At 42.0% G+C, this 25,266-nt stretch overlaps 1 protein-coding gene across 2 annotated transcripts; it reads left to right on the plus strand.

Moving 5' to 3' along the window:
- Window positions 1-225: 225 nt before the first annotated feature.
- Window positions 226-22,687, plus strand: csnk2a2b (casein kinase 2, alpha prime polypeptide b). 2 transcript variants are annotated; one of them, XM_079680848.1, is made up of 12 exons: window positions 226-1,275; window positions 2,822-2,933; window positions 3,487-3,588; window positions 7,130-7,180; window positions 10,295-10,354; window positions 10,516-10,599; window positions 12,156-12,266; window positions 13,028-13,129; window positions 13,434-13,534; window positions 14,204-14,352; window positions 21,245-21,328; window positions 22,036-22,687. In XM_079680848.1, the coding sequence occupies exons 1-11, from the start codon at window positions 1,172-1,174 to the stop codon at window positions 21,319-21,321; spliced, it is 1,053 nt and encodes a 350-aa protein (XP_079536974.1). In that variant the 5' UTR covers window positions 226-1,171; the 3' UTR covers window positions 21,322-21,328; window positions 22,036-22,687. The 2 variants fall into 2 exon arrangements, with proteins under 2 accessions (XP_079536974.1, XP_079536975.1); XM_079680849.1 differs by lacking the exon at window positions 7,130-7,180.
- The last annotated feature ends 2,579 nt before the right edge of the window (window positions 22,688-25,266 follow it).

Here is a 25,266-nt window from a genome sequence, read left to right on the forward strand (position 1 = left end):
GTCTAGAACCGCCCCTGCTTGAATTTCAGAAAAAAAATTCTTTAAAATAAAAAGCCACCTGGACTAATTATTAGAAGTAAGAAGTACATGTACTCATCAGTAGCCCCAGTCATTGTTTGTTTCGTCTTTGTTACAATATTACTTATAACATTTCAACAGCCAAGGTGGAAATTATTTTAATAGTTTATTTATAGATATAATGTTTTTGAAAGAAAAAAAGCCATCTGCCCCTCTTTCACATGCTCTCCACTAGAGGGCGGTGTGTCGCGGCTGCTCAGCCCAGCATCACATTCCTCCTGTTCGCCCCGGCAGCCCGCGGCTTCACATCCGGGCGGGCTCTCTGCTCCTCTTCATTCGCTTCCCTTCCCTGCGCTCACGACCGGGGAGGTCCGTGGCTGCAGAAGAAACCCCCGAATCACGGGCTCTCCGTCCGCGTTTGGTACCGGGTCCTGAGGCGCTGCTTCCCCGCACAGCCGGTCGCACATGACGCGGGCTCCGCCGATGGTGGTGCACGGCGCCGAGCGCTCCCCATCGGTGCGACATCTACGCGCTGAAGTAGCATCGCTGGCTAACGTCAGCTAACAACATCGATCTCTCTGCTGCTCCACCCCTCTCCCTCCAGCCGACCCCGCCACCGAGCCGTCACATCAACAGTTGATTGAAAGCTAAGACTGGACCACCAAGGGAACCCCCCAATCTCCGACCCTCCGCCGGCCAGCGCAGGAAGCCCACCGGTTACCACCCCCATTTCCGATTTAGGGCCTGCAACGACAGTTGCCTCAGAGTTTTAACCCGTGATATTTAAATCACCGACCCCCGTTCCTCCTCCTCTGTGGCCATTTAGGGGTCCTTTTTATCTACCTCAACATCCCAATGCCTCCCCGCCCCTGTGTAACATGAGCCGTACTATCACCCAGACTCTGACCAGCCTCCTTTCGAGCCCCACCGTCATCCGCTCTGCTGCTTCTGACAATCACACCAAGGAGCGCTGCTCGGCGGGCACTGATTGAGGTGAACCCCGTTGGACATCTCTGGTTCTCTCCATCCATTTTTCCCAGTCTGGCTGCAGAGGGAAGCTAGCTGGCTGGCCTGTTGTACTTCATACCCACCCACTCAGCAAATTGTGTCTATCCCCTACCACCCCCGCAGCGCCCGTGCCCCGGGTCTCGCCATGCCGGGTCCGGTGGCCGGTAGCAAGTCCCGTGTTTACGCAGACGTCAATACGCTTAAGAGCCGGGAGTACTGGGACTATGAGGCCCACGTACCCAACTGGAAGTGAGGGCATTTCTATTTACTGCATGCATGTCTGACCACAGCAGAAAATGTGTTTGCATGAGGGGAAGAAGAATAAGGAATGTGTGGCAGATGGAGGTCTATTATTAGTGCGAATGCTGTTTACAGAGGCCTTCTTCAGATTTTAACAGAGTGCTTTGATCTCAAAACAGAGTGGAGGACAGCTTGAAATTCGACCAATTTTTTTTTTAAACCTGCCATAATTCCCTAACCCTACACTCCTTGGACATCATTTTTCATGAAAAACGTAGGAAAACCTCTCCTAGTTTGGAAAATAAAATAAAAATAAGCGAAACAAAATGCCTCTTGAGGGCATGAAGTGACAAAAACTTTCAACATGTCTCCATTAAGGCTTAGTGTAAATACAGCCTGCTCTTTCCTCACAGCATCAGCCGCACACCTTCAGTTAATCTGCCAAAAAGGCCACATTGACCCGAAAGTACACAAAAAGCACACGCGTTGAAATTTCACCACTACGGTTCTTCAAAAAAACGTTCAAATGTAAGAGGTTTATCTCATTCAGACCAATGGAAAGGTTCTCCTCTCACTGACATCACCATTGAAACCTTTGATCTCTGTGCTCACACAGGTGTTATGATTATTTGTTATGATTAGGTGCTCAGCACAGAAACAAACACTGACAAACATACTGAACTTTAACAGACTGTCTCAGCCTATTCTTTTCTGTCTGATGGAGACTTTATACTGACTTCAACAGGTTCCACATATTTTATACATTATTGGTGACGTATGGTTTTAGTCGAAAAGTTTGCAGTCAAAATATTCTGCTGCTTTCCCAAGCCTTTTTACTTTATTTTCTCTTCTTAATACACATTCATTCACTAGTACTTACATTTAATATTGAACTCCTTCAGCATATTTTCAGCTGCAGAAACCATTCAACTATTACATTATTCAGCTATTTCAGGACATCAAGGCTATACATGTTGTTGTTAATACCTTTTTTTTAAAAACCTTTTCTTTTAAATATTAAGCTTCTTCACAATTTTTCCTACTCTTCCAGTTTAACATTTCACTTTAAAGTTTTCAACTAAGTAATTGCAATGCATTTGAGCTGTAACAATTTGATTCAAATCATTTCACTTTTCTGCATTTCTCCGCTAAGTTCAGCAACACACTTACTTGGTTTTTGTAGCTAAATGCAGCTACAGAGACCATTCAAATAATAACATATTCAGCTTTTTCTGCATTTTCAGCAAAATTCAACAACAAATGTTCACAGTTTACAGCATTCACACACAGCTGTGAAGGTGTGATGACACTGTGATAGTACAGTCTCCCAGCCCACCACCCTGCTGCTCTGCTCTGTCTGACACACACCTCCATCTCTGCCCCCCTGCTCACCCTCCCTGCTGACTTAAATAACCTCTTAAGATCACAACCACAAATGACTTTTTCCCCTTAGGCCTAATCGAGGGCACTTGACACACACTGACTTAATTACATGCTGACATTTTTTTCTCTCTTTCACACGAGCCCTGTACTGTTTCTCCATCTGTCCCTATAGCAACCAGGAGGACTACCAGCTGGTTCGTAAACTGGGCAGAGGGAAGTACAGCGAAGTGTTCGAGGCCATCAACATCACCAACAATGAGAAGGTGGTGGTCAAGATCCTCAAGGTGAGCACTTTGCTCTCCCTGCTCAACGCTGCATGTTCTTTCTGAGTCCTGGAAAATGTGATGGGCATCTTAAAAATATATTTTCTGACACTAAATGGCAGATTAATCTAAAGATGCTGGATTAAAGGGGCACTATTTGGCCTTTGGTGTTTCCCCTTTCCTGTAGTGTTTTTTTGTTCCATGTAAATGGTCTGCAAAGGCTAAAATCCCAAAGTTCCCTCCAGAGCGAGTTTCTCTCCCACACACTCAGAGATGTTAAACTTTTAATAAACGTAAAATGGTTATCGTCATGGTGATACAGGGGACACTTGATGATGCCTGTTAGTACCATTGCTATTAATTGTTGGTCAGAGTCAAAGCCAGCGTCGGCCATTTAAATGTGATCATCAAAAGTGTCTGTACAAACCTTGACAGACTGAATGCAGCAGCAGCATGCAGGCTCAGCAGCTTCAACATAAAGAGTCAGGAATAGCACATAAACAGACTCTGCTTTTTTCCCAGTCTTGTACCCTTTTCTAAATCACTCTTTTGGTTTGGTTTCCTATGGAATTAGCCAGTCAAGAAGAAAAAGATCAAGCGAGAGATCAAGATCCTGGAGAACCTGCGAGGAGGGACCAACATCATCCGGCTGGTGGACACCGTCAAAGACCCCGTGGTAAGATCCCTAATGTCTCTTCTGTTTAAATGGGAGAATGAATGGAAAAGTGTGCAAATAAAACATACTAAATGTTTAAGAATATTGGTAAGTGAGTTCACACAGTTATTGGACAGGGAGACTGTTATTAGCTGTTGTTGCTTTTTTATTTGGTTAACAAAGGGATGAAATAACTCAATACCATATTTGCGGTGTTTGCTTAAATGATTCTTATAGGGACATGACGATAAGGATGCACAATTAATTAAATGTTAATGACAATCAAAATTGCATCAGGCGCAATATTTGTTACAGGCAAAATATATGTAGGTATTTATTCTGAACGAAGTATTGTGGTGCTGATATCAACATGGCAAAATCTGTCAAAAATAATCGCAATTTGTTATTTTTTCAAAATCGTGCAGCCCGACACTGATTCAAATCACTGAAATAGTGGTACTGTTAATGTTGTGATGCCTTGGTAAACCGTGAAGGAGGGAGGACATGATGCAGATTACACCACAGTCACATAGCCATTTCATAATTGTGTCATAAACGGCTTGACAGCTATTTTTCGTTGCCATTTGTTTGTGTAAATGGACGTTGATCTTCTCCCTCACTCATTAGCTGTGAATGCCTCAGACTCTATTCACTCATAGGCTGAATAGGACATTATACAGACTGAGTAATAGATGCTGGCAGGGTAAAGTCCGTTTGCTGTCGGGTCGTAGGAATCGGAAACTTGTGTTCTCACATACAGCTGCTCAGGATAATGTCTAGACACGGTTGCAGTGCATGTGTAAAAGGGGCTACAGTTACTCTTCTGAGTGCGCTTAGTTTGTGTTACCAGATGAATAAACTGTATTGTAAATGTGAATGTATTTCGCTGCAATGTAGTTTACACCTTAAATAGACACAATGTTTTAGAGTTCAAAATCAAGTTGAGTAATTCTTCACTGTATGGTTTTGTTTTGGTCCACTTACTTTTCTTAATCTCAAACAGCTACCTTATATATGTCACATACCAAAGTGAGAAGCAAAATTAGGCAACAGCCAACAAGTTTCCAAATAAATCATGGGAATCTGGAGTGATAACGTGTCTTACAAAAAATGACAGAATAACTTTTTGAGAGGCACTGATTTTTTATTTTCCACTGGATTTGATTAATCATTCTTATCATTATCAGGTTTTTGAAAGTGAAATGTGTTGCCACGTGGAAGAAAGAAACATTTAAACTATTATTTCTAGTTTATCATCCTGTGTTTCTTCGGCTTGATGTTTCGCCTCGCTATATTTGCATTTTTTGTCAGTTTGGTGCAGCATTTTCAGCCTCTGTTTAAATCTGTGCTCAAGATCTGGCACCCGGTGGCTACATTTTTATAAATCATCCGGAACACAGCCAAATGAAAAGAAAATCCAGACAGAGGGCTGAAGAGACTCTGAAGGCTTCTCAATTCTCTTAATTTCCCCTCCTCGACTCCTCGGTCCTCTGGTAATGACCCGGAAATGGATTTCAGCGCGCCATGTTGAAGGACATCTAATTTCTCTAAATGCACATCGAGGACCTAGCATCGAGGAGGCTCTCTGGAGGAGCTATAATCGAGGATACACTGACACCACGGCTCCTCCGCGGATGTATTTCCGGCAACAGTGACGTTTCAAAGAGTCGTGACGTACGGCCGGACTTATCTCAGCCAATGACAGCTCTGCATGCATCCCCTGGATATTCTTTTATTAACTGCTTTCATCGCAACGCAATGTTTACAGTAGGGCTGCACGATATTGAAAAAAACTGACATTGCGATATTTTTTCCCCCTGCGATATATATTGCTATATTTAACCGGATGAAGGATTTTAGTCACGGACGTCTGGATCTTAACTGGTTGACTCATCATACCTTAAGTCATGATCTAACATGTCATGATAATGCATGTTGCTTACCCTCAAATAAGGGGGTTCATCTGTAAATGAAGAAGAGAATAACCTTTTTGTATTCAAAATAGTTCCAGATGGCAGATGTTGCTTTTCTTTTTGGAAGTAAATCTTCATTCTCGCCGGCATTGTCCTCCTGTACCTCGCAAATCTTTTACCGGTGTTTTGATGGTCTGCAAACTAGCGGGACGGTGCCTGCTGTGATCTGATCAACAATGATTGTGATTGGTGGTTTGCTGTGCATGCAGAGCCTGCATGTAACTCACTCAAGTACCCCTGACATGAGTCGTGCAAGTTTCCCTTTTGTAGCAAGCATCAAAATAATTGTAACATGACGTGTTTCTACGTCCTAAAAAAGAAAAAATTAATACAATTGCACGTCCCTGCGATGTGAATATCGTGCATGCGCATATCGCGGTTATCGCCATGACACGATATATCGTTCAGCCCTAGTTTACAGTGAGAACAGCTGTGAGGTCCGTACAGAAAGCAGAGCAGTGTGTATAATACATCACTCAGTATCATATCCAGTCTCTGATTGTGTTACGTTATTATTAGAGTGCTCTCATACTTGTTTGATTCTGAAATTGTATATAGTTATATAAATATGTGTGTGTGTATTTCCGAATATGTAGCCTGTTGTTGTCTCATTATACCGCACTGTTAATTAATTAAAAGTAAATATATAAGTGGTCATGAACACATCTGTCCATCAGACAGAGGGCTGCTGTGCCTCCTGTCCTCATTAATGGACGTCTCTTTAAAATGACCGATCAGAGGAGAGGAGTTCTCATTTCTCTAACCGCCTGCTGCTTCCCCTCCTCTCTCCTCGGTTCTCCTCCTCGACTCCTCAGCTTGCATCTCATGTGGGCGGGACTCAGACACGAGGATAGGAGTCGAGAAGGGGAAATTAGAGAATTGAGAAGCCTTCTCTGCTGAAACAAACACACTTCCCACACACTTCATGTGGGTCATAGGTGATGAGAGAGAGGGATTATTTTTAGGAAAATCCTACTCATTAGGCCATTTTTAAGACTGCTGTATCTCTAGCAAACCAGGAAGGAAACATATTCATGTTTTCATATTCATTCATATTCACATTCATTTCCTCAGTTGACTGAATCGAGTATTAAGTAAGTAACATAAAAGTACATCATCATTTCTTTATTTTTCACTTTTTATTCCACATTTTTATATAACCTTCTGATATTATAGAATTCATTTTACTATTTTTTTCTTTTTCTTTCTTTTTTCATTCTCAAATGTAGCAACTGTCATGAGGGATAAAAAAAAGTAATCGTCTTCGGATTTTAAAATCCATTCATCTATTTAATAATGCCCATAGTTTCATGCATACACATTTACAAAAACAATACTTGTCATACAATCATGCACCATTTTTAAATCAAGTTCAATCAAACAGTGACTGATTATTAAGCATGATGCGGATGATTTTACTTTAAATTGGGTTTGGGTCCAGTTCTCTTCCAGCAGGTTAAGGTGGTTGTTGAATCTGTGTTTTGATCAGTAATGAGTCACATACTGCTCTTGCCTTTATTTCTATATTTTTCTGATTCCTTCTCTCTGACACTTCCCTTTCCTCTCTCCTCTCTGTGGTGGCTGTACAGTCCAGAACTCCAGCGCTGGTCTTTGAATGCATCAATAACACAGACTTCAAGGTACAATGATCCCCTCTCTTCTGCATGCTTCTTCTTCTGGGGTCCATCATGTCCCATGTTGTACTGTCTTCATCAGAGTGCAGGTGGCTTCAGCTTTTTACTTATTTCAAATTAAAGACTACATTTAATTTCAAAGCGATTTACAGTAAGTGCAGTCAACCACGAAGAAACTAATTCAGAACAGCTAGAATCCTGAATGTACATTAGCTTTCTATAGAGTGGTGCAGTGATGGCGTATGTTTGTTGGCTAAAGGCCCTGACACACCAGGCCGAAATCGGCCGTTTTCGAAGCGTGCCCTGTCGTCCAAACTCAATTTGGTGTGTCCCGCACCGTCGGCCGTGACACGGCTTATTTGGCCTTTCATGGCCGACGCGTCGGCCACAGGCAGTCGGACAAAGAAATCACTCTGATTGGCTGTTCAGCTAGCGAATCAGTGCATGAGAAGCAAAACGGTTGCTTGAGAATGTCTTCCACAAGCAACACTCCAATGGCTGATAGCTCCAGTACCGCACAAAACATGTTTTCGATGGACGAGAGTGAAAATGGAACGCACACTCCATTTGTTGTTTGTTTATATCACGTAGTCTGTTCTTCTTCTCTGTCTTCCGGTTGTTGCCTGTTTTTAATGACGAATACACACTACCGCCGCCTGCTGGTAAGGAGAGTTATTGCCACTCACGCATACGCAGTTTGTACGTGCTCAGCTGAAGTCTTTGCGGTGTGTTCCAGTGCGACACATGGCCAAGACGCAGGAGAACATGCCGACGCAACAGTCGGCGTCAGCGTCGGCGAGTTCTCTGGTGACTGCTTGGTGTGTCAGGGCCTTAACCCGGAAGTTAGCATTGCTACGGCTCCCTCGATAAAAGCCAATGGGATTTTTCCATTGGAATGTTGCAGAAAATAAGCTCTGTGGCAAACACATGCTTATGACGCTTCAACATTTTTTTCAGGAGGATAACCTCCACATATCGTCCAAAGTTTTGATTTCTTAAGTGGAAATACAATCTTCAGAAGTAAAAAGCTATGGTTAGCCTATTGACAAACTACATCACAGTTGCTAACTTTACAACAACAACAACGCTAAGTTGAAGGCAGCTAACATTCAGAGGAATGGGTAGTCATTTAGTCACTTGTTAGCAACCACCATTTTAGGACACATAGAAGCGTTGAATATTTACCAAGCCCCCAAGAAGTGCTCCGGACTCTGAGGAAAATATTCGTAGTGGCCAAACTGCGATAGTAACATTTCTGTATCAGTCAGTGACGTCACTGGGCCCAGAATACTTTTTCCCATTGACTAACATTGGGAAAGAAGCGGATAATTATTTTTAAAACGAAATAAACCGCCCAGTATGAACAATTTTAAAGCCCTTATTTGAATCACCAGGTTTTAAAAGTTGTAAAATGCAGTAAAAGCCGAATTCAGATTTATTTTCTCTCTCCATTCATTCTACTTAGCCGAGATCGGGGGCGGGGCTTAATCGTTATTTCAGATATCTAACAAAACAAATAAAACGTGTTCCAGACGAGAGAACCGGAAGTGGTAAAATGCTAACTCATTTCTGGGTTAAGACTCATTCCTGCTCCACTCTGTAGGCCAAACTATTGTAGGTCATACGGCAATGGCTTCAAATGAGCTATACCAGGGGTAGCCAACGCGGTGCCCGCGGGCACTAAGTCGCCCGCAGGGGGGAAATTGGTAGCCCGCGTGCATGTTCTAAAAAAAACACAAATCACCATGGAGCTCCGTCTAAAAAAATTATTGAATACATTTAAAAAAAATTAAATGACAAAATTGAACATAACATTTTAAAAGCACACATTTTGTATGTACATATGTAAGTGAAATGGAGATTTGGTGCGTGAAATTGAACTCTGACCCCAGATAGGTTCAGACTTCAGAGTCGAACTCCACGCACCAAATCTCCGTTCCACCTTTAGCTGAGACAAGCTAGCATGAGCAGCTACGATCATGGGCCTCATCACCACACACACACACACACACACACACACACACACACACACACACACACACACACACACACACACACACACACACACACACACACACACACACACACACACACACACACACACACACACACACACACACACACACACACACACACACACACACACACACAGCAGTGGTGAGGATCTCAGCCTGCCACTGACGTTCAACCAGAAAACATCAGCAGTTAGCTGTTCGCAGTTAGCAAACAGAGATCACAGCTCCTCATATCTTTTCAGAAACTGGACAAAAGTTAAACAAGTATAAACCACAGACTGTCTGTGTCATGGTGAATACAGTCACTGGTTTATTTATGTCTGTAGGCCGTTATGAGTGTGGAATGAGCATATACAACGTTAGCTTAGCCTGGTCGACCCAATCTCCATTCAGAAAACAAGCATTTTAAAAGGTTTTTCGCCTGCCGTCTTGTCTGCAGACTTGTCAAGCATTAATTCATGGTTTTTACTAAACGGTAACAGTATGTTGTTACTTCGGCATCATTTAGAAACTTGTATTACAATTTAATCACTGTAAAATTTGTTCATTTTGTTGTAGTTGTAGCTCCCGAGCCAGCGCGTCTTGTTTGAATGATGTGAGTAAACACAGCTGGCAGCAGCGGTGAAACTCAAGCGATTAGAGCGAAGTCGCGTCCGGTGTGAACGCAGCATTTCAACGACCCCTGATAGATCTCGCGAGAATGTGTATAAATATAGATACATTTTCATAACAAAACAATGGGGTTGCTATAGCAATGGTAAATCATTGTTAATAATTATTGTGAGGAATAATTAACATTAACATGTGATCAGACAGTCCTTCACATACAGCAAATTAATATGTATTCTGATTATTATTAATAATAATATTATCATTAAACGTGAACCGTGCAATTATGTTATTCAGGAAGTTTGTATCAAACAAGTAGCCCTTCGTATTACTCAGTACCCTTGAAGTAGCCCTCGGTGACAAAAAGGTTGGTGACCCCTGAGCTATACCTTTCGAAGCGCTACATAGAAGAAGGTTTTCTTTTTTTTGGCCAAGGTGCAGTCAGTCTGTGACAGAAGACGTTCACTCCCTGATGTAAATGTGTGTTTCCCTGCAGGAGTTGTACCAGAAGTTGACAGATTATGATATCCGTTTCTATATGTACGAACTACTGAAGGTAAGACATTACAAGAAATATTTTAAATTATGTTGAAATTACAAGACAAGAAATGTTCCCGCTTAGTCTCTTATTTTGGCAATGTGCCTGAGAATGAGAAACGTTGTGTTCACTAATGTATATGATTGTCTGCTCTGATATCACATCTGTGTGCGTGTCAGGCTCTGGACTACTGTCACAGTATGGGAATCATGCACCGTGACGTCAAACCCCACAATGTGATGATCGACCACCAGTTGAGAAAGGTAGGTGGTGCTTAATATAGTCCTGTTTCTTTCCTCACACACCCACACCCACACACACTGGATGTTATCTCACCTTTGTATTTCAGCCCCTCTCTCACACTCACTCTTGATTTATACTCTCCCCCATTTGAAAAGGAGTCATTATTGTTAGTTGGTATGGGGCTTTTATACATATGGTGGACAGTGAGTGATCCTCAAATTAAAGTAGATGTAATTTTCATCTAAATATATCTGTTGGATTGCTACAAGACAGTCAGATATTCATATTTAGGAAATATTTTAATAATCATGAAATTAATTTCTTTGATTTGTTTTCAGCTTCTGAATTATTCAGCTTTTGTTCAGTTTTTATTATAAACTATAATACATATACATATTTTGGTTCTGGATTGACAAAAAACGATTTATTTAGATACATCCCTAGTTGGGTGGGTAGAAGGGGGTATCATGCACCCCACTGCATCAACGCTAGCTGAAGCTGGACTCCGACGTGCGACAGCTAAATACACCCCCCGGGTACAAAATAAAGGTATGTATAAACATACAAAGGCGGAACCAATTTACATATGAAAAGAATATATCATTTTGGTGAAGTTCACAATAACAGAAAATAAAGCTTTTCAAGTGTACAAATAGCCAAAATAAAAAGTTAAAATGGTAAATTCGGCCCTGTTTGAACAGATACAAAATGTGCGATTAATCGCGATTTAACTATGGACATCATGCGATTAATCGCGATTAAATATTTTATTCGACTGACAGCCCTAATTTGTATAAAATATGTGTACAATTCCAAAGTTTGAAACTGCCAGTGAGTTGTTGAAGCTGTTAGCATCTGTCGCGTCTGCTAAGAACACTGTGCTCTCACTCTTTCTGTGCCCTCCCTGTTCCGGTCACCTAACCCTATTCAAACACCCTGTTCAGCTAATCCTTGCCAACAGGTGTTCAAAATAACATTGCATGATTAATCAAAACAAAATAATATAACATGCTAACAATAAAACAGAAATAGTGGAGCATGCGAGCTGATTTAGCGCAGTTCACCAGTGTGTGCGCGGGGCACCGTTGTACACACCGACGTTAACAGTAGCCCCGTCTGTGCACACGGCGAGTGACTGTCGCCCAGTGATCTAAGCGCCTTCTGAAAAAGCTTCCCAAGTCCGTCGGTACGCAAAGGCGCTTAGTGACACAAGTGACGTTACGCATTTCAGATGTTTGCCGTGCATGCGTACCTGCGTACCAGTTATGTGCACCCCTGTGTATATATATAATTGTTTTATATATATATGGGTATGTGGCTTGTAAACAGATGTATAAATACACAGTTTATTATTGACTTAGAGTTTATATGAGGGATTTTGGGGGTCTTAAGTAGTGCTTTGGGTAGTAGAGTTCCTGCCGATGGCAGGTCCTCCCTACTGACCTGTATATTGTGTGTGTGCCACTTGCTAAGGGTTGCTGACCAAAGGTTATGAGAGGTTACACTTGTTTAGTTACACTTTTAAATGTTCTTTTGTGAGTGAAGTTTAATGAGGACGTATTGTGTGTTTCCATAGCTACGCCTTATAGACTGGGGACTGGCAGAGTTCTACCACCCGTCTCAGGAGTATAACGTCCGAGTGGCCTCGCGGTACTTTAAAGGCCCCGAACTGCTGGTGGACTACCAGGTAACACACACACCTCCAACAAGCCCACTTACAACTCACATTTACAGATATTCAAGATAAAAACACACAACATGTTCATTTAAAACGCTGACAATCACAAGTATGTTGGGCTGTACCAAATATAATAATTTTCTTTCTTCTTTTTTTTTTTATGTCATTAAAAAGTTCACTGTAGATACCTAAGGTATTTACAAAACAATATGTATATACAACAACCATAAGTAATACTTACACATAATAAAGAAATAAAAGAGACAAGAAGAGGGAAAAAAAGGATATTTAATTTCTTTTAAACATTTGAAGTTTCTATCAAAGTCTTCAAATAAAGCTTCTAACGTCTTATTTTTCGTATAATAACAAAAGCACGAAATATTATTCAATATAAGATTAAATTGTAAGTTCTTAATCAACTTTTGGAATGAATGTAACTCGTCATTCTGTTCCTCCCTTTGTGTGCAACAAGCATGAGAGCTAACCGTTTCTTTGGACTTAAAGGTATTTGAATTCTAAAAAAAGGTTGACTGTTAATAATATTAGTAATTTTATCTAACAGTGCATACATGCCAGGTTTAAAAAGAATAAAAAGACTGGAAAAAAAGAAGCTACTATGACTTGAATGTTGATTTAGAAATGTAGATGTAGCTTACAAATCTTTGGCACAGTCCTACATAAATTGGATAAAATGTTGTCAGCACACAAGGATAATTCTGATGTCTGTGTTCTCATCATCGGCAGTGCTGTTTGATGATTTTGTGTTTCAGATGTACGACTACAGTCTAGACATGTGGAGCTTGGGCTGTATGCTGGCCAGTATGATTTTTCAGAAAGAGCCCTTCTTCCACGGACAGGACAACTACGACCAGGTGAGTCTGACACACCCGTGACACCAGCAGCTTGACAGGAAGCAGTTTATTACTGATTTTCTGAACACACACTGAATTCAATCAAGAATAAATCTGTCTTTCTTCTCAGCACACTTGGGGTGTCCTCTGTCTCTGTTATACATGGAATGGAGATGAACTATGTTTGTACCTGGGTCTGTTATCTGATGTTCTCTGTGGTTCCTCACTCTCAAGTGTCAGTTGTAGTAACAGTAAGAGGCTGCTGTCGTTCAGCACACACACACATAATATAACAACCAGAATACGTGTGTTGTGTTTTTTTTAGTTGGTGCGGATTGCCAAGGTGCTTGGGACAGACGAGCTGTTCGGCTACCTGCGTAAATACCACATTGAACTGGACCCGCGCTTCAAAGACCTGCTTGGACAGTAAGTCCACTCACACTCTACTTATTGTGACATATAGTTGTTTTATGTAACGTAGAAGTCTAATTTGAATACAGGGCTTAAAATACCCAAAGGGGCTGCATAGAAACAGTTTGAAAATCTGCCCTGCTGAAGTCATAAGGAACATACTCAAAGGGAAATGTTCATATTTTTACCTTTCAGTTCTGCATATGTCCTCACACTCAAGCCCTTCTGCTGTCTTGAGAGGGAATAACAACTGTGTTTATTGGTCTATATTCATAATTTCCATTTAAGTAAAAGTGACATGAATGAGAGATTGATTCATTTATATTTCTATAACAGAACTGTCATTACATCCCGTCAATGTAATTCCAAAAAATATAAGTTTGAGCCTTCGCTTGCCTTCAATAGCTACCATGACCATTGGAAAGTTTGCACAACACTCTCCCTTATAAATGTGCTTTATTTAACAACTATTTGAATTGCGTATATATTAGCGCTTATATTTGTGAAATTGATTGTTTTTGATTTGAGTGTTGTTTGTATAGAAAGGGGCAAACTTTGTGCCAAATTTGCAAATAGGGCAGAAGCAGCGAGACCCTCTTTGCTTTGCAGCTCAGTTAGGGGTGCATTTTACCATGCGTACTTTGAGAACTATGCTGATTCTTTTTGTGTTCTTTGTTCCTGCAGGCAAAGCAGGAAGCGCTGGGAACAGTTTGTGCAGACAGAGAACCAACACCTGGTGAGTCCTGAAGCTCTGGACCTGCTGGACAAGCTGCTACGCTATGACCACCAACAAAGACTGACTGCCACAGAGGCCATGGAGCACCCCTACTTCTGTAAGAAACACACGCATACTACATACATGTTTTGCTATTAATGTGAGGACCTGTGAGACTGACCGTTGAGCGGCCCGGCCAAGCAAGGAGGCAGATGCAGAACGTCCAAAAATATAACCCGGGGTGGGCATTTATTAAAACACTGTGCACAAAGTTCACACAGCCTCAATCCTGCTGCTGTTCACGCGAGCCCAGCCTGCAGCCACCAGGATCTCACACACACTACCACTCTAACAAGAAACAGCAATTAAATACACAGACACTAACAAGACACAGGTGAGGGGGAGCAATTAGACACAGGTGAGGGGGAAGGAGCAAACACAGGGCACCAGGTGAACACAATTGGGTAATCAGTAGGAGGGAACACAGAGACGACCGGAAGCAACAGACAAGATGGGGGTGAACACTTATACCGTTAAATAAATACTACATCAATAAATTATATAAACATGTTCACGAGAGCTCTAGTAACGGCGTCTCGTCGTTACATTCCCCCCCTTTTCTCCTAAAGCGCACTGTACCTCAATTTTCATCATTGGCCCACTTACAGTGTCTTAACAGTCTTGGCTTCCTTCAAGTCCTTGAGTTTCTTGAACGGACATAGTAGATCCCTCCCCTGAGGCTATGGACACACCAGATCCCTCCCCGAGGCTATGAACCTAATATGTCCTGTCCCTCCCCTGAGGCCATGGACACACCAGATCCCTCCCCGAGGCTATGGACACACTAGATCCCTCCCCTGAGGCTATGGACACACCCTCAAACGTCGTCAAACATGTCGTGCTGCCACCCATCCGGAAGCTGTCCCGTCCCGCTGCAAGGCGCTTGTCCGCCTCCAGCACGACCCAGGTCCTGCAGACTCCCCAGGGGTCCGGGTGCACCTCCTCGGCCTGCAAATGCCGCTCCAACGGCCCGCTCGTCTCCCGTCTCCTGCTGCTTGTCTCTCGTCTCCTGCTGCCTCAGCAGCTGTGGCCCCCTGCTCAGTTCCAGGCCTAGCCACCCCCAGCCGCGGTTCCTCTCCTTGGTCCCTCTTCTTTACTCTCGTCATTGTCACCTCCTACCTTGGTCGAATCCCACTTCTGAAACCATTTGTGGGACTGACCGTTGAGCGGCCCGACCAAGCAAGGAGGCAGAGGCAGAACGTCCAAAAATATAACCCGGGGTGGGCATTTATTAAAACACTGTGCACAAAGTTCACACAGCCTCATTCCTGCTGCTGTTCACGCGAGCCCAGCCTGCAGCCACCAGGATCTCACGCACACTACCACTCTAACAAGAAACAGCAATTAAATACACAGACACTAACAAGACACAGGTAAGGGGGAGCAATTAGACACAGGTGAGGGGGGAGCAATTAGACACAGGTGAGGGGGAAGGAGCAAACACAGGGCACCAGGTGAACACAATTGGGTAATCAGTAGGAGGGAACACAGAGACGACCGGAAGCAACAGACAAGATGGGGGTGAACACTTATACCATTAAATAACTACTACATCAATAAATTATATAAACATGTTCATGAGAGCTCTAGTAACGGCGTCTCGTCGTTGCAGGACCATAACCCAATATGCATGATGTGAGGACCACTGATGGGGTCGTTACTCAACAAAAAGTAATATATTACATATTACTCATTACTTTAAATAAAAGTAATATATTAATTTAAATAAAAGTAATATATTACTTTACTACTCTACATAAAGTAACTCGTTACTCTTTACATTACTTTTGCGTTACTCAGCAACAGCCTATAGCCAAAACTTAAAACGTAGGCCTATATGTACACACATATAACAATTACTATTGCAATAAGGAAGACATAAAAATACTAGGGCTGTCAGTCGATTAAAATATTGAATCGCGATTAATCGCATGATTGTCCATAGTTAATCACGATCAATCGCACATTTTTTATCTGTTGTAAATTTACCTAGAGGAATATTTTTCAAGTTTTTAATACTCTTATCAACATATGAGTGGACAGATATGCTTTATGCAAATGTGTATTATCATTTGAACAATTACAAAATTCTCATGAATATTAAACACAACAACCTCTGAAGATTACAAATATTTGCCTCAACCTGGAACCTCTCTCATACAATACAAAGTGTGTGTGATCGTTGGAGCTATGTGCAACTCGAGGCATATGTTCGAACGGGAGCTGCCTGGACGCTGCAATCATGTTGCGCCAGTGGCGGTTCTACGGGGTGGCACGGGGTGGCAGCTGCCACCTCAGAAAAATGCCTTGCCACCCCAGCTGCCACCCCAGTTGGCAGCTTTGTTTTGAAAGAAAAGTTGTGGCTCATCGGACATTTATGAGAGAAAAGCTCTAATTTCTGAGTGCAAGTGAATGCAGCACAAGACGCGAGCCTTGTAACCCCTCCCCCGGCCCTGGCGCGAGCCTGGAAATATGATTGGCGGCGATTTCATTTGAACGGGGGGACAGCGCAAAACGAGAAGCATTTCGGATCCAAGTAGACGGAAGGAATGAGGTATTTGCTGGTCTACAGTGACAGAGAAGAGCATGTCAGGTTTGGCTGCAAGGCAAGTTTATTTATATAGCACTTTTCTGTACGCGACAATTCAAAGTACTTTACAAAACAAATTAAAATACTTTTTAGGAATACATACAGTAAAAACACATATATAATGGCATTTTACGACAGACATTACAAAACAAAGATAATAAAATAATACAAATAAACACCACGGGTATACAATACATGTTTAAAAGGCATACTGTAGTGCGAATATGAGCAGCTCAATTAAAAGCAGCCAAAGACATGTGTTTTTAGTCTCCATTTAAAAATAGTAAGCGTTTCTGCGGACGTGCATGATTTGGGTAGTTTGTTCCAGATTGTCGGAGCATAATAGCTAAATGTTGCCTCTCCATGTTTTGTTTTTACTCTCGGAACCGATAGCAGACCCGTCCCAGAAGAGCTGAGGCACCTTGATGGCTCGTAATTATGCAGGAGTTCAACAATATACTTTGGTCCTAAACCATGTAATGATTTAAAAACTAGCAATAATATTTTAAAATCAATTATTTGGCCGACTGGAAGCCAGTGTAAAGATTTCAGAACCGGACTGATGTGATCCACTCTTTTAGTGTTAGTGAGGACACGTGCAGCAGCGTTCTGAATCAGCTGCAGCTTTCTGATGGATTTTGTTGTCAGCCCTGTGAATACACTATTGCAGCAGTCAAGTCTACTGAAAAATAAAAGCATGGACAAGCTTTTCTAAGTCCTGTTGTGACATTAGTTTTGTAATCCTCGATAGGTTCTTCAGGCTGTACTCAGCATTGAATCAAAATGCACCATAGCTTTAAATCTTAATAAGTTTCTGAGGCGTTTTGCTGAACAAGATGGTAATCGCCACATTCAGCTGTTATAGGCATGCCAACTTGATGCTCTTTTCACGGATGACTCGATGAGCATAATAAACTGTTAAGATGATGACCTTACGTGTGTAAATATATATTTTTTCTTTGTGGGGGTCTGCCCCCAAAAAACAGTTTTAAGCCTTGAGAAAGTCAAATAAGACGTAAAACTTCACTGCCCAGCCAAAAAAAAGTAACCACTTTGACTTAACTAGGCCAGTAGGTAAGGGCTTTCCACTGGATAATAACTGCAGCGATGTATATGTTTTAGCTGAATACACGTTTTGTAACCCTAACTGATGCAGTTAGTCACTTCTTTAATGTTTGTTCTTTCTGATGTAAAGTCAAGGTTGTAACTGTTTGTAAAGTCGTGGGGGCGCTGAACTGTTCCTTTAAATCTTTTGATATATGATAGTAATTAGTTGTCTTTCAAATTTGAAGGAGGGTGAGCAAGCATCTTGAGGAACATTCATCATTAACTCCTCCAAAAAATATAGTTTATTCAATAATAACACTGAATATGTGAATCATAAAAGGGATTGACAGCTGATAGGAATAATATGATTGTTAATATGATCATATTCATACAGACACACATCGATGAGACAGTTAATTAATGTACTTATTGCAGCAGTCTGCATAGATTTGGTACCCCTGCTGGTCTAAGAGTGAGACAAACTCATTCAGTTAAAATGCATTCAATTATGTCTGCCACCTTATATATTTATTTTTAAGGCTTTACTGATGTGCCACAAAAATGTCACCAAATGTTATTGAGTTAAAATATTAATATTGTGGCTTTCCAAGTCAACATTGATTGATATGACTGCGATTAAATCAGAATATACTTCTGCCAGGGATGAAACCCCTCAAAATCTCCTGCCACCCTCTTGCCACCCCATGAACATTTTTCTAGATCCGCCCCTGTGTTGCGCGCACTATCCGTGCTGAGTGTGCTGACTTTTCGTACAATGTCCCGCTGTCTGGCTACCTGCATAAAGTCAAGTGCTCGGCGCAGTTATCGGCGGAATGTCGATCCTCTGTTTTCATTGAAACAGCTCTTTATATCCGTTAGCGCAGCTAGCTAGCACCAGATGCTAACAACAACAATACATGTAAGGTCTCTCTCTCGCTCGCTCGCGCCACACATACACACATCCTCCCGGTCCTTCCGATGGCCAGTCCGGGGTTGCGTTCCGATAATCCAAAAATCAGCTCCTAAGTTCTAACCCTATCTCCTATTCCTTGACCTCTGAGTGAACGTCACAGGGTTAAGGGATAGTGGATAGGAGAATTCAAAAGGACTTAGGAGAAGAGACTGCGGTACTTTAGAGAATCCGAATGCACTTTCACTATCTGACGTGTTTATGATGCGCCAGCGGACGTCATTATGTGCGTCTGCTGCTGTGGTGAAACTATGGAAACTACAGTGTTCTATACAACGGACTACATGGATGTTTAATAAGAACGAGGGACTCATCTAGAGACTCTGCACCGTGCTCTGATGCTGTTGTTTTATGCTTTATGAACGTGGACAACAGAGAAACATATTCTTTATGACCAAAGTTGCAATTGAAATAAAAAAGGAAAGTGAAATTTATGCTCGTCTCCCTCCGGTCCACATTAATACAAATGATCCCAATACGTATGATTGTATGAAAATATCTTAAAATCAATACAAATGTATTTATCATAAACGTTAGTCCTTAACACCTATCACTGTGTATATCACCATTCAAACATCTTTTAAAAGTTGAACAAACCCCACACAGCTCAGTGAAATGTTGACTTTATTTGATCACTTCAGTAAAAACTAACGTTCATATTTCTCTTTTTGATTATAATACTGATGAACGTTCAAAACAAAGCACTTTGGCAACTTACCACATACGTTTTAAAAAGCTTAATAAGCCCCGTAACTTTCATGATATAATTTCTCCGTCATAATCGTTTGTTTCCGTGAACGGCCGACTGTTGTGTGACGCAAATGCTGCGGCTGCAAGGCATTGTGGGGCAGCATTTTTTCCTCTCCTTTCGGTAAGGGAGGTCCAGTGGTTCCTAAGCTAAAGGAGGTTATAAAGGAAGTTTGAAACCTCCTTTCCTTTCATTTGGAGAATTGGAACGGCACTTAACATGGCTGCCACTGACGTACTTCCGGGTAATTTCACTTGGTTAGGAAGGTTCCTAAGCTAAATGGACTATTGGAACGCAACCTGGGCCTGCCGGTAAGCGTGGAAGTGTAGTCTGCCGCAAGCGGGCGGCAGGAGCGGGGATGTCAGCATCAGCTTGGAGATGGTATTTTAAACTTGATGCGCTCTGAAACTACGGGGCGGCCGAGGACAAAAAATACACATGCGTTAATCGCGTTAAAATAATTTGTGGCGTTAATTTTGTTTTTTTTGTTTTTGTTATTAACGCGTTAACTTGACAGCCCTAAAAAATACACATTGGGACGGCTGTGGCGCAGTGGACTAGTGCGTTGGGGTTCAGATCAGGGGAGCACAGGTTCAAACCCCACTGCAATCAGCATGTTGTTGTGTCCCTGGGCAAGACACTTCACCCCAAATTGCTCCTGTGGGGATTGTCCACAGTATTGAGTATGTAAGTCGCTTTGAATAAAAGCGTCTAACAAGTAACATGTAATAAACATAACACAAGTTAATAACGGTGAAAATTATAGTTTTTGCTGCTTGCTCGGAGTTGGCACACACTCAACATCATCACTCTGGGTTCGGGGGTCTTTAGCTACTAGCTTCGTGTTAGCATGTTGCCTTTGCAGGTGCTTGGAGAGGTTTGATGTTGTTGTGTTTGTCCTTACCATCACATTCCTGTTCTTTCTTCTGACACATTTAAAGTAATGGGCATACCTCCACCCCTCAAAAGTTATAGCTGTTGATGTGTCTGTCTGTGACAGTTGCATGTAGACAAGTCGCGCAAATGTTACGAAAATATCCCTCTAGTGACTTGAAATATTTAAAATTGCTCAAAGTTAAACCTATCTTATCTACCCCTGGAACTAGCTAAACTAGTTATAAATATGTTTATTATTTACTGTCGTGTTGGGTCACTCATTCACTGGATCAGCGAGCTGCATGAGACACAGACGGGCTGTCAGGAGAGGGAAAGAGGAAAAGAGAGGCTCCGTTTATTAAACCCGCCGTGTTATTATCCAAAGTTACTGTAAACTTCTGAATAATGTAGTAACTACTAGAGTCTAGTCTGTCAAAGGGAGAATCTAGTAATTTGTTCACGCAATGTTAGTAACTATAGTGTGATTACTGAATTTATAACTGTAACGTGTTACATTACTCTGTTACCGACAAATGTAAGGTGATTACAGTACTTTGTAACGCGTTACACCCAACACTGGCGAGGATACACATACATGTTTTACTATACTTGTGAGGACCATAACCCAATATGCATGATGTGATGACACACACACACATGTTTTGCTATAATTGTGAGAACCATAGCATGATGTGAGGATGTTCCTCTCTCCGCTGCAGACCCAGTAATAAAGGAGCAGCCTCTGTCAAACTCTGAAAACAACATGGTATCCAGTGGCAACACTACAACGCGGTGAAACACAGGTAGCAGTTTGTAAAAAGTGGAGGATAATCTTTTAGATGTAGTCTTTTGTTTAAAGATTCAAATGTTATACATAATTTACATGAATATTTAGATTATATATATATATACTGCTGAACACACAATGACATTATTATAACCCATCTTTTAAACAAACCCGATTTTGAGATTTTTCACTAAATTGAGTTTTCAAAAGTGAACTCGACCATTAACACCACATTGCTGTGCTGTAGCAAGAATAGCCATAGAGTTCCAATAAATACAGTATGATGTACAGATGGGTGACAAAATGGAAGAAAAAAAAAAGTGAGACATTACACTCTTTTCTCAAAATGTTTTCAGTTTTTTTCTTTAATTTGTCCATCATCTTTATTTAACGTCAGAGTATTAAGGGGCCATACAAAGGTTCAAGAATACTCGATTCTTGAACTCACTGCAAAACTCTTGAATATCCTCTGAGATTTAAGTGGTGTTTGCACCAATGTATGACTTATTAGTTTTTCTCATTAAGTAATGACTTTAATATTGACAATTCTCCTTTTTTTCCGGAGAAAAAACTGTTGACTTCGATAATAGGGAACCTGAAAATGCTAACTCATCTTGAGGTTTAGGACTCATTCCTGCACCACTGTATTGGTCGTCTCAGTATCTCTAAGACTAAAAGTGTTTATTTCATGATTGCTGTCCTCTCTGGTTTTCCTCTCTGCAGAAGTGAAAGAAGAAGAAGAAGTTTGTTACCTCAGCTTTGTACCCGGTTGTGACAGTAACTTTGACAAGTGTACAGTGACAATGGATCAAAGTAACTCTGACCAGTTACAGAAACACACATCAATACACACATCAATGCAAGCACACCTCTACACAAACACACATGCAGACATGTATACACACATCCTTCTCCTCTGTATCAGTCTGCCATTGGCTTGTCCTGGTTCCCTGTCCAGAAGCCTGACCAATGAGCTTGAAGCTGCTCCCCCCCCCCCCCCCCCCCCCCCCAATTGTCACCCCCAAACAGTATTTTCCTCCCAACTTGATGTGTTGATGTAGATCAACACGGACAAACAACTTTTAAAGACAATTCAGTCCCTCCTCTCTGTCGTCCCTTTTTCCTATCGTCCCCTCTTTGTTTGCATCAGCATGGAGAATGAACAGGAGCGTCAGCCTGTAAAAATACCCCCCCCGCCCCTACCCGACCTGTTCATCCATCCGTCTGTCTGCCCCCCTTCATCCTCATCCCAACAGACAGACAGACAGACAGACGTCTTAGCACTACTCCAGTTCTGAAAGTGGCATGGTGGACTCTAGATAGAATGATTATAATAATATTAATGAAAAAAATAAATGATTTTTATTTAGATGAAGTGTGCCTGTGTCAAGAGTGAATTATTGCTCTTTATTTTTGTAGGTGTGTGACATCTTTCTGATTTAAAGAGCAACTTGCAGGGGTTTTTTTTTTCTACATTTATGCTTAAACTTGCTTGAAAATTACAATTAAAAAAGTGAATGCAGGATTTGATATGTTTTAGGAGACATAAGGGCAGGAATTCAGAGGGAAAGGAGCGATTTTGAGCTCTGCTCTTAAAAACGGCTTTTTTTAAGGTCATACGTCAAACGCGTCATATTACATCACAAAGGGGACACATCTCCGCTCTGACCACGGGAATAGTTAGTAGTTGCGTTGAGCGGTTGTGTTGAGCGGTTGTGTTTTAGTGAGCTGGTATTTTTCGGTAGTTTTACATTGTATTTCACCATTTGTAATCATGGTGCAGTATTGTGTTTGTGCAGGTTGCACAAATACCAGCCTGTCAGGACATCGAGTCCACAGTTTCCCTCACGGGAAAAGGACCGGAGCTAGCGTTCGTTCCTGGGTGCGTTGTGCATCCACCTCCCTGCAGCACATACTCTCCACAGCTTTATCAGGAAACCGGATTACTTCTATCTCCCCCCCCCCTTTGCTGCTCTCTCTCTCCCCTCCGGTACACGGCACCGTAAGACGTAGTGTGGAGTTGCATTAGGTAACGCTGTGGTGGCTGTACTGCTCCAGCCGTCTCCTTTGTGTTTGTTTGTTTCCCCTGTCTGTTGTTTGTGTGGGCGTGCTTGCTGTCACTCCTGGCTCCTGGCTCAACCTCCACTCACCTGCTGCAATCAGCTGTGCACCCTCCCCGACTACACACCTGCTTTCCATCAAGCCATTTACAACGGCATATCAACGGAGGCTCCACAACCTTTCTCCGCCAGATCGTCGAGTATCAGCCGACGCCAGATTTCACTGTAGTGTATATTTCTGTATATTTTTTTGAAAATCTAGTGTATTCATCATTTTCCTACACATGTATTCACTGCTGTCTCTAACCTGGAAGTTGCTCTTTAAGTAATGTATTTTTATCTTGATACAATGTGAAGACAGGTTTTTATGAAAAACAGCAATTAAAGGCACAATATGTAACTTTCAGCCACTAGGGGACTCAAAATCGAAATACTAATTATAGACAGAGTTTGGTGACTTTATAGAGTAGTATTGGGACATAGAAGGTTTCTCAATTCTCTAATTTTCCCTCCTCGGTCCTCCGGTAGTGACCCGTGGCCTTTCTCATTTCACTAATTTCCCCTCCTCGAATCATGGGTCGTCCGCTAGTGACCCGGAAATGGTTTTCGCCGCGCCATGTTGAAGGACATATCATTTCTCTAAATGCACATCGAGGACCGAGCATCGAGCGTCGAGGAGGCTCTCTGGAGGAGCTTTAATCGAGGATACACTGATGGGTCCTCCGCGGATGCATTTCCGGCAACAGTGATGTTTAAAAGAGTCAGCTCTGCATGCATCCCCTAGATATTATTGTATTAACTGCTTTCATCGTGACGCGATGTTTACAGTGAGAACAGCTGTGAAGTCTGTGCAGAAAGCAGAGCAGTTGGGGCATTCACACCGCAGTACTTTTCCCACCAAGGTTCATGAGAACTTAGTTCATGAGATCCCTTTAGTTCAGACACCTCCTCATCTCCACCGCTCCCAAGCACACTCGGAATAAAGTATTATTTTATTTTTTAAAAACGTCAGATTTCAAATCACATAAACACCAAAGGAGCTGCAGCGAGCCGTTTAGTGGAGAAAGTGAATACTGCTGAATACACATACTTTACAGAGATGCTGTATGCGAAACCAATGTGAGTTTGGAAAATTGCACAGTATTTTTCTACTTTAGTATACCTCAACAATGGAATTATGATCAGTGGAAATGGCCATGACATGTGACCTTTAATGAAACCTTTGGCCCGTAATTTAATTTCCTCATTGTAGCGACCAGAGAGGGGGGGGGGATATATCTGTGATAGTGTTACTTTATTATGCTGTGAGTGCTCTCATACTTGTTTGATTCTGAAATTGTATATATATATATATATACAGTTTCTGTGGGGTGACGCATCTGAGGTGAGGTAGACCTCATCTGTGCCTCACTTTACCCCAGAGTAACTGGCTGGAGCGCGCTCACAAAATAAGTGCCGCGCTAAATTAGTGTCCGCCCTCCAGCCAGTTCCTGTGGGGTGACATTAGGCAGAGCTCGTCCCTGGGTCCTTCTCACTTCGATTAAATGGATTCCTTGCGTCCCTCATTTGCGTCGTTTCCCTGTGACTGATCCCTCCCACCAGGGAATCATGGAGAGATGCAAGGAAACCACGAGAAGCAGGGAAATGAATTTTAAGAGCAATGGGACGTCCTTTCCCCCGGAGCGTCACGTGAAGCGATGTCCGTTTGTGATGACGCTGCACAGCTGATCGTCTGAAGCCAGCTCTATCCCCGTTATTTCCACACACACCCCCGCCTCTGTTAGTACACATTTACTGACATAAACATTTGTATAATCTGTTGTAGACCCAAATAAATAAAATAAAATGTTGAATGCAGCAGACAGGTCCAAAAGGATGATGACAGAGGAGAGGG

Source organism: Notothenia rossii (genome assembly GCF_949606895.1).
Source record: "Notothenia rossii genome assembly, chromosome: 5".
Classification (NCBI taxonomy): domain Eukaryota; kingdom Metazoa; phylum Chordata; class Actinopteri; order Perciformes; family Nototheniidae; genus Notothenia; species Notothenia rossii.